The 13,977-nt window shown below is 38.3% G+C and overlaps 1 protein-coding gene across 1 annotated transcript in view; it reads right to left on the reverse strand.

The window, feature by feature from the left end:
* Positions 1–865: 865 nt before the first annotated feature.
* cntn3b (contactin 3b) overlaps positions 866–13,977 on the reverse strand; it is a 156,014-nt gene continuing 142,902 nt past the window's right edge. The window contains exons 19-22 of the mRNA XM_061923961.1: positions 9,150–9,336; positions 6,073–6,185; positions 5,833–5,998; positions 866–1,572 (exon numbers count right to left, since the gene is read on the reverse strand). Coding sequence (XP_061779945.1) covers positions 1,481–1,572; positions 5,833–5,998; positions 6,073–6,185; positions 9,150–9,336 — 558 coding nt within the window. The 3' untranslated portion in view covers positions 866–1,480. The remainder of the gene's footprint in view (positions 1,573–5,832; positions 5,999–6,072; positions 6,186–9,149; positions 9,337–13,977) is intronic.

Here is a 13,977-nt window from a genome sequence, read left to right on the forward strand (position 1 = left end):
GAATAAGTAATTTCACTGTATTGGTTGAGAAGACCTGATGCTCACAAGCCAATGACAGATTTACTTGGATTACTAGGATTGGAAATTGGATTTGTCTGGCCAAACAGCTGATATGACAGAATTTACTGTAACACATTTGCTAAGAGAAACTTCATGTTTGAGATGGTTAACAAAGGCCATAAGGGACGATTGGATCATCTTTCCACAGAGCGGTTGACCTTAAGAATATACCATTTCAATATTTCTTAATTTGGTATGGAATGAATGTGTAAAATTGATTTTTAAGGCATTGGCATCGTTTCCAGATACAAAGAATAAGTAATTTCACTGTATTGGTTGAGAAGACCTGATGCTCACAAGCCAATGACAGATTTACTTGGATTACTAGGATTGCAAATTGGATTTGTCTGGCCAAACAGCTGATATGACAGAATTTACTGTAATACATTTGCTAAGAGAAACTTCATGTTTGAGATGGTTAACAAAGGCCATAAGGGACGATTGGACCATCTTTCCACAGAGCGGTTGACCTTAAGAATATACTGTACCTATTCAATATTTCTTAATTTGGTTCGGAATGAATGTGTAAAATTGATTTTTAAGGCATTGGTATCGTTTCCAGATACAAAGAATAAGTAATTTCACTGTATTGGTTGAGAAGACCTGATGCTCACAAGCCAATGACAGATTTACTTGGATTACTAGGGTTGGAAATTGGATTTGTCTGGCCAAACAGCTGATATGACAGAATTTACTGTAACACATTTGCTAAGAGAAACTCCATGTTTGAGATGGTTAACAAAGGCCATAAGGGACGATTGGATCATCTTTCCACAGAGCGGTTGACCTTAAAAATATGCCTATTCATTATTTCTTAATTTGGTTCGGAATGAATGTGTAAAATTGATTTTTAAGGCATTGGCATCGTTTCCAGATACAAAGAATAAGTCATTTCACTGTATTGGTCGAGAAGACCTGATGCTCACAAGCCAATGACAGATTTACTTGGATTACTAGGATTGCAAATTGGATTTGTCTGGCCAAACAGTTGATATGACAGAATTTACTGTAACACATTTGCTAAGAGAAACTTCATGTTTGAGATGGTTAACAAAGGCCATAAGGGACGGTGGATCATCTTTCCACAGAGCGGTTGACCTTAAGAATATATGTAAAATTGATTTTAAGGCATTGGTATCGCTTCCAGATACAAAGAATAAGTCATTTCGACGACATGACCTCGGAAATGCAAAAAGCATGGTGGCACTTGTAACTATATTATACGGTATCATGCACTCAAATCATTACATCCTTGTCATGAAGTCTTTACTGATAACGGCCCCTTGAACATTTTGGCCTTTGGAGAACCCCAAGTCCTACCGCTGTACCCTGGGCCCTCCAATGGAGGGGTAACATTAGGACAGGCTCACTCAAGGGGATTGCTGGGAAGGAAGGAAGTGTTGAAGGTTCTGACTAGACATCACCAGATGAAACAGGCCACGGCACTGATGAGGACTGCAGCCAGGTTTAATGGGTTGAGACAGTATGCTCCTGAGCCCCGCGCTCCCATGCCTGCAATGAAAACCATCAGATCAGCTTTTGATGAACCAGAAATAGCTCTACTCAAAGACGTCCCTGCCATCATTAATCTGAAGAGGCTGAACAGGAGAAGTATCTCACACTTCTCATTTTGTAGAGTGCATCAGTACAGCACTTTAATGAATCTAAATCCACAATAACATTTAAGCAAAGGGCTGGACAAGGACATGTAATATAAATAAAGGCTTTGTTTTGGTGCATTTTTGGGAGCACTGGTTATCAATTACATTGTCATGCCCCCCAGGGATCAGACGATGTTCACACCGTCACTGAATTGAAATATTGTTGCGAACCTGATGTTTGTTTATGTATCTATTATCTATTTTATCCCCCAGGGGAACTGCCCCACAAATGTTTTTTTTTCAGTTTTGGGGCTTAATTTTGGTGACAAAATGAGCAAGTTTGTTATATCAGGAATAGTTGATGTGACATTTACTACTAGACGGCGCAAGAAAAAGTAGTTTGTGACCTATTGATTTGAATTAATCTCTGGCGTGTCCAAAGCCACCTCCACAGGGGGCATAACCTTTTGTATTGGATTGTAGAGTTTCATTCATTAATGATGAACTTGGGAGAGCAAATCCTAAAACCCACTATCTAACATTAAGCCGAGGGAAATTGAACCATCAGTCACGGTGGAAAAAAATTAAGCCAAGCTAAACACACATGTTCTAAACACAAAAAAGCACCAAATCGTTAATATTGCATTATTATATTCGTGTGGGGCAAATGTTACACTTGAGACTGGTGGCATAATAGAAATATTCTACAAAACCCAAAACCAGTGGCACGTTGTGTAATTCGTAAATAAAAACAGAATAAAAAGATTTGCAAATCCTTTTCAACTTATATTCAATTGCAAAGACAATATATTTATTGTTCGAACTGAGAAACTTAATTTTTTTTTGCAAATAACCATTAACTTAGAATTTAATGGCAGCAACACATTGCAAAAAAGTTGGCACAGGGGCATTTTTACCACTGTGTTACATGGCCTTTCCTTTTAACAACACTCAGTAAACGTTTGGGAACTGAGGAGACCAATTTTTTTAACTTTTCTGGTGGAATTATTTCCCAATCTTGCTTGATGTACAGCTTAAGTTGTTCAACAGTATTTAAGGCTTCATATTGTGCCACACATTTTCAATGGGAGACAGGTCTGGACTACAGGCAGGCCAGTCTAGTACTCGCACTCTTTTACTATGAAGCTACGCTGTTGTAACACGTGGCTTGGCATTGTCTAGCTGAAATAAGCAGGGGCGTCCATGATAATGTTGCTTGGATGGCAACATATGTTGCTCCAAAACCTGTATGTACCTTTCAGCATTAATAGTGCCTTCACAGATGTGCAAGTTACCCATGCCTTGGGCACTAATACATCCCCACACCATCACAGATGCTGGCTTTTGAACTTTGCGCCTAGAACAATCCGGATGGTTCTTTTCCTCTTTGTTCCGGAGGACACAACAGTTTCCAAAAACAATTTGAAATGTGGACTTGTCAGACCACAACACTTTTCCACTTTGCATCAGTCCATCTTAGATGAGCTCGGGCCCAGCGAAGCCGGTGGAGTTTTTGGGTGTTGTTGATAAATGGCTTTTGCTTTGCATTGTAGAGTTTTAACTTGCACTTACAGATGTAGCGACCAATTGTAGTTACTGACAGTGGTTTTCTGAAGTGTTCCTGAGTCCATGTGGTGATATCCTTTACACACCGATGTCACTTTTTGATGCAGTACCACCTGAGGGATCGAAGGTCCATAATATCATTGCTTAAGTGCAGTGATTTGGAGTGAAAAATAACAAAGTTTTCCAGTTCGAACATTAAATATCTTGTCTTTGCAGTCTATTTAATTGGATATACGTTGAAAAGGATTTGCAAATCATTTTATTCTGTTTTCAATTACGATTTACACAATGTGCCAACTTCACTGGTTTTGGGTTTTGTACTTAGAGTTGACAAAAAAATCCATGGCTGATGACCACGATGGACAAATATTTGCTTTGCTTGCGGACAAATAATTTGTCGACAGTTCTGACAATAAACCAAATATGATGTTTTGATAACCCTTAAAGTAGCAGTATACCGACACACCAATTTCCATGCAGAACCTGCAATATAAGATACAGTAGGTATTACTACAGTTTGTAGTCTTGCAATCAATGCATCTCTGGGGGTGCTTCTATTGTTGGTGTAAAGTGATATTTCTGTCAGGCTGGAGTAAAATTAGCGCAGTTTGCATGTGGAATTCAGACTATGAGCACCATGTCAAAGGACTTTACCTAGTTGAAGGGGAAACATTACAAAAACTTTCTGAGAGTTTTGGAACTCTTCACCTTGGCTAGCGTTTGCAAAAGTGGGTGTTTGCGTGTGGACAAGAGGCCTGAACGCAGAGATAAAATTAAAGGGGAACATTATCACAATTTGAGAATGGTTAAAACCATTAAAAATCAGTTCCCAGTGGCTTATTTTATTTTTCGAAGTTTTTTTCAAAATTTTACCCATCACGCAATATCCCTAAAAAAAGCTTCAAAGTGCTTGATTTTAACCATCGTTATATATACCCGTTCATTTTCCTGTGACGTCACACAGTGATGCCAACACAAAAAAACATGGCGGATAGAACAGCAAGGAATAGCGACATTAGCTCGGATTCAGACTCGGATTCAGACTCGGATTTCAGCGGCGTAAGCGATTCAACAGATTACGCATGTATTGAAACGGATGGTTATAGTGTGGAGGCAGGTAGCGAAAACGAAATTGAAGAAGAAACTGAAGCTATTGAGCCATATCGGTTTGAACCGTATGCAAGCGAAACCGACGAAAACGACACGACAGCCAGCGACACGGGAGAAAGCGAGGACGAATTCGGCGATCGCCTTTTAACCAACGATTGGTATGTGTTTGTTTGGCATTAAAGGAAACTAACAACTATGAACTAAGTTTACAGCATATGAAATACATTTGGCAACAACATGCACTTTGAGAGTGCAGACAGCCCAGTTTTCATCAATTAATATATTCTGTAGACATACCCTCATCCGCTCTCTTTTCCTGAAAGCTGATCCGTGCAGTCCAGTTGGTAATGCATTTGCTTTGAGTATCGCAGGATATCCACACATTCTTGCCATCTCTGTCGTAGCATAGCTTTCGTCGGTAAAGTGTGCGGAACAAACCTCCAATTTCTTGCCACTTTCGCATCTTTGGGCCACTGGTGCAACTTGAATCCGTCCCTGTTCGTGTTGTTACACCCTCCGACAACACACCGACGAGGCATGATGTCTCCAAGGTACGGAAAACAGTCGAAAAAACGGAAAATAATAGAGCTGATTTGACTCGGTGTTTGTAATGTGTTTGAAAAAATGGCGAATTGACCGATCACGTTGTGACGTCATCGCTCCGAGAGCAAATACTAGAAAGGCGTTTAATTCGCCAAAATTCACCCATTTAGAGTTCGGAAATCGGCTAAAAAAATATATGTTTTTTTTTCCTGCAACATCAAGGTATATATTGATGCTTACATAGGTCTGGTGATAATGTTCCCCTTTAAGCATCCATGTTCGTGTGGACATAGCCTTAGTTGTAGTTATCTGTACCAATTTGTAAAATTGCTAATACTAATCAGTGGCATGTGCACTTTGGAAAAGTGGACCCTTAATGTGCGTTCGAGCATTTTCTTTTACTCTGTTGGCATGGGAAATTGCAACATTACCTAGAAGCAGTCTGGCTGAGTCTGCTTTAAGTGCTTGTTTGAGTCTGCAACCAAAGTATCCACATCTGGTACCATTTAATTTTACGTAAATCGACCGACAAAATTTGCAGCATTCAAAGATTCAAAGATGTTTTGTTTGTCATCGTATTTCCTGCAATGCAATTTTGGTGGCACTTAAAAGATTCAAGACAAAACAAGCGAGACGGACCGACAGCTTAAAAACAGTTCAAAACAATATAAACAGATTAAAGATTAAAAATAGACTAAGCAAAATTAGGTAGGAAATGTAAAGTATAAAGTAAAAGTAAAGTGTCGTAGTGAGTAGCCAACAAGGAATACTAATCTAATGGCAGTGATGGATGACAAGGAGCCCACGTTCTTAAAAAGGTTGATTTTTGTCCATTATACACCCTTGAAGAAGTGTGTAATGAAGCCGTCTGAATAGTTCCGTCTCACATGTCAGGATGGTACAAGGAAGTAAAACGTGAGCATGATACCAAACGAGAAAACCGCAAACTCACTTAATTTGTGGATGTGAATGGGTTCACTACCCACACCTTCACCGCCCTCACTGGTGGTCTTGATCTGAATGAGATAGTTTTCGTTGGAGGACAGGCTGAGCTCCACAGAGGTTTTATTGGTGACCAAGGTGTTGATATCATTGTAACGATGTCTTTTCAGCAACACCTGGAGCAAGAGAGACCGACAGATCAAAGGAAACCGACACAAAAGAAAACCTTTGCGGTTGGAAGGCGACCTACCAAATAGCCAGTGACTTTTGACTCTGTCTCCATGGCTACAACAGGATCCCAATGCATTGAAAGTGTCGATCCAATCATGGACCATTGTATGTTGAGAGGTGCTCGATTAGGTGCTGAAATAAAAAAATCAGGAATATGCATCATGACATTAATTGATATCAAAAATATCTTTATCCAAAGGAAGACGTATTCCGAACAAAGTCCAGTTCCACAGTTTATCGATCAATCACAATGTATTTACATAGCCCTTAATTACAAGCGTTTCAAAGGGCTTGTATGTAACACACATTTTGAAATGTCTTTTTGTTATTTTTTTTTTGTGTGATGTGTAATGTCTAGTGTTTAAATGTACGGCAGTGACAATGAATTTCCCCAAGGGGACCAATAAATCTAATCTAATCTAATCTAAAAATACTAAATCCAAATCCATAGGACAAGTCTTCAGAAACACAGGAAGCAGTTTATCTATTTGTATTTCAGGATGCTCCCCGAGCAGTTTGTAAGTACACCTTTAACGTCATCTTTAACGTGTCTTCTGAAATTTTAAAAGTTATGTGTTTTCAAATAATAACGTATCTTTTTTTTTTTTTAAACAACAGTAAAAATGGAAGAAAAACAAAACAAATCTGATTGAAATGAGAACAGGCACATTTTTTAAACTAATAATTAATGATAATATACTATACGAAGTTTTGTCTTCAAATAGATGTTGTTGCTGTTTTTAGCATTTCAGAAAACAAGCCTGTTTCTCAGGTTTCCCTGCTCTTCAGGGGACACCTCAAAGTCCCCTGAAGAGCCGGGATACCCGCAAAACAGGCTTGTAGGGATGAAATAGCCTCCATGTTTTTCCCAATGTATATATATACATATATATATATATATATATATTCATTAGGTCAGGTCCTATATATATATAGAATAGAATGGACTTTATTGTCATTATATTTGCATATAACGAGATTAAGGACTCCAACTTAAGGTGCGGTAGTGGGAACAAATATGGGATAAAAATAAATTACACAAGAAGTAATAAAGATAAAACTAAGAATTGAAATAAATAGACTACTATCCAATACAAATAATAAGCAATCCTGTACAATATACAAAACAATATACAAAATACTGTACCATATACAGAACAAGACAAGAGTTCCGGAGTGATAACAATCAGTGACGGATGTATTGCACTCGAAGGGTAATATTGCACAGTAGGGTATCAGGGTAGAATATTGTATAGGGGTGAATTATTTATTATAAGTTAGAGTTCAAGATGGTGACAGCTCTGGGAAAGAAGCTGTCTCTGAGCCTATTTGTTCTGGCTATGATGCAACAAACGTATTATATATATATATATATATATATATATATATATATATATATATATATATATATATTTGTTAGGTCAGTAAAAAAACATGGAGGCTATTTCATCCCTACAAGCCTGTTTCACAGGTTTCCCTGCTCTTCAGGGGAGTTTGACGTTTCCCAACCTGAGAAACAGGCTTGTCGGGATGAAATAGCCTCCGTGTTTTTTCATGACCTAACAAATATTCCGTTCTAACCCGCTATTGAGCACTGTCTAACGGATAAACCACAGTAACCTTGTGTGTACATATATATATATATATAAATATATATATATTTATATATATATATATATACATATATATATATATATATATATATATATATATACATATATATATATATATATATCTCTATATAAATATATATATATTTATATATATATATATATATATATATCCTGACCAAATTTGACTTTTCAGTATGCGGCGCTTTATGGAAAAAGTTTATTCACCCCTAATCTAAAATATTAGAATCTCTGTCTCAAAATAAAAATAGTATATACTTAAATATAAACAAAGTTCAGTTAGTTGATTACAAAATTAAATAATACCAACTTATGAATTAACTGGAAAAGTTACAACAACAATAATAAACAGTGTTTAATGTGTAACTGAACATTATTATTTCCGTACAAGCAGAATTTTTGACTAACTATGTCACGGGTCGGCAACCCGCGACTCTAGAGCCGCATGCGGCTCTTTAGCGCCGCCCTAGTGGCTCTCTGGAGCTTTTTAAAAAAAAATGGAAAAAGATGAGGGGGGAAAAATGTTTTTTTTGTTTTAATATGGTTTCTGTAGGAGGACAAACATGACACAAACCTCCCTAATTGTTATAAAGCACACTGTTTATATTAAACATGCTTCATTGATTCGAGTATTTGGTGAGCACTGTTTTGTCCTACTAATTTTGTCGGTCCTTGAACTCACCGTAGTTTGTTTACATTTATAACTTTCTCCAATTTTCTAACACGTGTTTTATGCCACTTCTTTTTCTGTCTCATTTTGTCCACCAAACTTTTAACGTTGTGCGTAAATGCACAAAGGTGAGCTTTGTTGATGTTATTGACTTGTGTGGAGTGCTAATCAGACATATTTGGTCACTGCATGACTGCTAATCGATGCTAACATGCTATTTAGGCTAGCTATATGTACATATTGCATCATTATTCCTCATTTGTAGCTATATTTGAGCTCATTTAGTTTCCTTTAAGTCATCTTAATTCAATTTATATCTCATGACACACTATCTGTTTGTAATATGGCTTTTAATTTTTTGCTGCTCCAGACAGATTTGTTTTTGTATTTTTGGTCCAATATAGCTCCTTCAACATTTTGGGTTGCCGACCCCTGAACTAGGTTATGCAGTTAAACAACCATATTAATATTATTTTTTAATAAATTATTACATGGGAAAAAATTATATTAACAATGTAAGAAAAAATTGATAAAAATTGTCGTGTAAGGAGAAAAATTTGAGATGCTATATTAACTAATACTAGTAATATACTTCCTCACCTGAGACAATATCTGCTTTTAGCAGTTTTTAATTAAAAAAATATCAACACGGCCCCCCGCATACTTTGGCTTTTTCAGTATGCGGCCCTTAATAGAAAAGCAGGAAAATTGTTCCTATCATGTTCAAGGCACAAGTGCGAGGAGGGCCCATGATTAATTACATCTGAAGAATTAATTCAGGAGGAGTTTACTCACGCGGTTTCTTCGTTGTGATGTTGATGGGCACCGACTGCGGCCCTGGGCCAGCCGTATTGCAGGCGGACACGGCGAGATAGTAGATTGTGTTTGCGTTCATGCCTGTGATGTTGACAACGGTGTCGTTTCCCGATATGCGAACTTTGCCCACAGTGTCAGGTTTGGTGTCGTCTTCCCAGTACATGACCTGTTGGAGTCGAGGAGCCGGATTTAGATTTATCTGTGCATTAGTGAAATTAATATTCAGCCGTGAAACCCTCCGCGGCGTACAATTCACAAATAGGAGGAAGGTCATCACAAATGAGATCTGATACGTCTCAGTCGGTGATGCATAGCCATATACGGGGGCATTCTGGGTCACATAAGTAATACAAAAATATATACACTTTAAGAAACGACTGTTATATAAAAACAATTCACCAATTAAAGGCATACTTGCCAACCTTGAGACCTCCGATTTCGGGAGTTAGGGGGGGGTGCGTGGTTGATCGTATATATATAAGTATATATATATATATATATATATATATATATATATCTACATCCTGAAAATATGCAAACAAAGCTGTGTTTAGATAATTGATACTTCAAACTTGCATAAATACATCTTAAGGAATATAACATAACTTGGCTTCTGAGAGCTTCAAAATGTAATGAATAAAATGCTAAAGTTGTTGATAAACAAGCAATTATTTTAATAATTAAATATGGTCATTTTAAATGAATTATTATGATCATTTAAAATTAATTATTTCCAATATGTTTATTTTAATGTATAATTCTATGGCTGGATGTATTAAGGAGTCAAAAAAAATACAAATAAAAATACAATTAATTTTGATGTTTTTAGCAAAATATAGTAAAAATGTATTTAGTTTTGTTTTTTAAATTAATAAATATATTTATTTTTAGGTAAGATAAACATAATACAATTTATCTCTAGTCTGGATGATTTAGTTCTTGTCACCCTGTTGTCCTCCCGTCATAAAAAAAAAGGCTGTCCTCACTCAGGTCCGCATGGAGCTGGAGGGGGCGTGGCCTCCAGCTCCGGCTGAAAATCGGGAGATTTTCGGGAGAATATTTGTCCCGGCAGGTTTTCGGGAGAGGCGCTGAATTTCGGGAGTCCCCCGGAAAATTCGGGAGGGTTGGCAAGTATGATTACAGGGGAATTTTTTAAATTTGTTTTTTTTGCCTGTCATTCACAATCTTTATGCAAGATAAGAATTAATATGATTTTCTTTTTTATGCATTCTAACTAGAGATGTCCGATAATGGCTTTTTTTGCCGATATCCGATATTCCGATATTGTCCAACTCTTAATTACCGATTCCAATATCAACCGATACCGATATATACAGTTGTGGAATTAACACATTTTTATGCCTAAATTTATTTGTGATGCCCCGCTGGATGCATTAAACAATGTAACAAGGTTTTCCAAAATAAATCAACTCAAGTTATGGGGCACTGCCATATTTATTATTGAAGTCACAAAGTGCATTATTTTTTTTCAACATGCCTCAAAACAGCAGCTTGGAATTTGAGACATGCTCTCCCTGAGAGAGCATGAGGAGGTTGAGGTGGGCGGGGGTAGCAGGGGGTGCATATTGTAGCGTCCCGGAAGAGTTAGTGCTGCAAGGGGTTCTGTGTATTTGTTCTGTTGTGTTTATGTTGTGTTACGGTGCCGATGTTCTACCGAAATGTGTTTGTCATTCTTATTTGGTGTGGGTTCACAGTGTGGCGCATATTTGTAACAGTGTTAAAGTTGTTTATACGGCCACCCTCAGTGCGACCTGTATGGCTGTTGGCCAAGTATGCCTTGCATTCACTTGTGTGTGTGAAATTGTGATTTGTGACATAACGATGAGTCAACAAAACGCACACCTGAGATCTGGAGTCCTCCTTAGGGATCCACTTCAGCTCCATTTTTTTTACAAATCTATTAAGGCTGTTTAACCTTTGTGTAATGTTCATATTGTTGTTACTCAGCCAGCGTTTGTGGGTCTGATAGACCCGTTGCATTTTGTGGCTTTTAATGCCTCACAATCAAACACTTTTATGCTAGAATACTGAACAGATGGTTACCTTATCCCAATAAACACCTGTTCAGTATTTTAACATAAAAGTGTTTGACTGTGAGGCATTAAAAGCCACAAAACGCAACGGGTCCATCAGACCCACAAACGCTGGCTGAGTAACAACAATATGAACGTTGCACGGAACATTTCTCTGCCAGTTTCTGCATCCTACAGGGATTCTTCTTTTGTGTTTCTGCACCTGCGGTTCCCACACAAGGTTGCAACATTGTTTGTCAACACTGTCTGCTCTCATTTTCTCGCACATTTGACCTTCTTGATGTTCTGTGTACCTACACTCTGTCCTCCTCCTGTCTAGGCCTGCTGTGTGTGTGTGTGTGTGTGTGTGTGTGTGTGTGTGTGTGGTACACAGAACATCAATTTCCACACTTCTATTAGCCCCGGGTCCAGTGGACCCGGACATCTTAAATGTAATAGAAATGTGTAGGGGGGGTGTATGGTGTGTGGTCATTAAATATGTATTCTGATATATGTTCTTCACAGAAAATGAGCCAAAGCCAGTGAGTCTCAGTTTGAAAAATTATTTACCGGTAATTGTATCATTTTTCTTTTAATACAAATTGAAAACGGGTCCCACAGACCCGAACACCACACAAGGGTTAAGGCTGTTTTAATCATTGCTCCGGTGCAATTTAATGTAATGTGATCTTTTGAACAGTAATTAGTGATGTATTCCATTGCATTTGTAATCTGAAGACATTCTAAATAAAGGATGGATAGCCAACAATGTGCAGTTCACAGCTACAGACCCACACAGTTGGCGGTCTGTGGAGGATTAAAGCATTGGAATGCATTTCAGGGCCGCGTCAGCTAAACAAGGACAATATGACCAGTGCTATGGAAACAGGGACTATTTCTGCCGAGGGCCAAAGGTGACAGATAATGACAGAACAACAGAAGAAGAATCTCTCTTTGTATCCTTGAAAGGCTGGGGGATTTTATTTCCTCACACTATTGCGGAGAGACATTTTAACACGAGTTATATCAGAACAAAACGGACAATGGTAATTCATGTACGAGAGATGGGTAATGTTTACAATTACTAGTACCAAATCAGTACTTGAAATACTTTGGCGGTGCTTAAAAATGGACACCATGCACATTTGTGCGAAAAAAAAAAATCCAACACAAACACTTTTAAGGACTTCTCAAACAGACTAGTAATTTAAAGACTTCAGTTACATAAAATGAATGATAACTTAGTAATACATTCAAAAATAAATAAAATCCACAACACATTGTCAGAATCATTGCAGCAACACAGAACATGTACAATGAGCGACTTTTGTAATGCTGATGCCCATAATTCCGGGGGTTCGTGAATGCAACCTCGCTCGCTGTAATCGTCATTGGTGCGTAATGAGGAAGTGCTGTGTTGCTGTGGAGATGTGGTGCTAGCGGTGCTAGTAACGTCTTGTAAGTAGCCCTCCCAACACCATTAGTGAACTAGTGAAGTGAAATATACTTATATAGCGCTTTTCTCTAGTGACTCAAAGCCCATTATCTAAGTTACATTGGCACTGGGAGCAGGTGGGTAAAGTGTCATGCCCAAGGACACAACAGCAGTGACTAGGATGGCGGAAGCGGGGATCGAACCTGGAACCCTCAAGTTGCCGGCACGGCCGCTCTACCAATCAAACCACGCCGTCCCGGTGTAGCACTAGGCTAGCCTGTGGCCACAACAACAACAACAACAACGCAGCATTTCCTCATTATGCACCAATGACTGTTACCCGGAGCAAGGTTGAATTCAGGAACACTTGGAATTATGAGTATCAAACATTACAACTCGAGTAAGTTCATTTTGCATGTTCTCTGTGTTCAGTATTTCTGCAATATACATGACAATTTGTTGTGGATTGTATTTTTTAATTACTGAATGCATGATTTGGTTATGATTTAATTTATATATTTGAAATATTTATATTACTAGTCTGTTAACTTTAATGTCTAAATATCTGTTTACCATTTCTTAAAGGGGAACATTATCACCAGACCTATGTAAGCGTCAATATATACCTTGATGTTGCAGAAAAAAGACCATATATATTTTTTTAACCGATTTCCGAACTCTAAATGGGTGAATTTTGGCGAATTAAACGCCTTTCTATTATTCGCACTCGGAGCGATGACGTCACAGCGTGACGTCACATCGGGAAGCAATCCGCCATTTTCTCACTTTCGTAGGTGTGTTGTCGGAGGGTGTAACAACACGAACAGGGACGGATTCAAGTTGCACCAGTGGCCCAAAGATGTGAAAATGGCAAGAAATTGGACGAAATTTGTTCAAAATACGAGGGTATGGGGAAAGCCGACGAAATGGTCAGTCGTTTGTTCCGCACACTTTACCGACGAAAGCTATGCTACGACAGAGATGGCAAGAATGTGTGGATATCCTGCGACACTCAAAGCAGATGCATTTCCAACGATAAAGTCAAAGAAATCTGCCGCCAGACCCCCATTGAATCTGCCGGAGTGTGTGAGCAATTCAGGGACAAAGGACCTCGGTAGCACGGCAAGCAATGGCGGCAGTTTGTTCCCGCAGACGAGCGAGCTAAACCCCCTGGATGTCTTGGCTCACACCGACCCTTATGCCACCGAAGATGATCAAGAGAAGAATATCGGCCCTAGCTTCCCTGGCCTGCTGACATCAACTCCAAAACTGGACAGATCAGCTTTCAGGAAAAGAGAGCGGATGAGGGTATGTCTACAGAATATATTAATTGATGAAA

The sequence above is a fragment of the Nerophis lumbriciformis genome, linkage group LG28 (assembly GCF_033978685.3).
Source record: "Nerophis lumbriciformis linkage group LG28, RoL_Nlum_v2.1, whole genome shotgun sequence".
NCBI lineage: Eukaryota > Metazoa > Chordata > Actinopteri > Syngnathiformes > Syngnathidae > Nerophis > Nerophis lumbriciformis.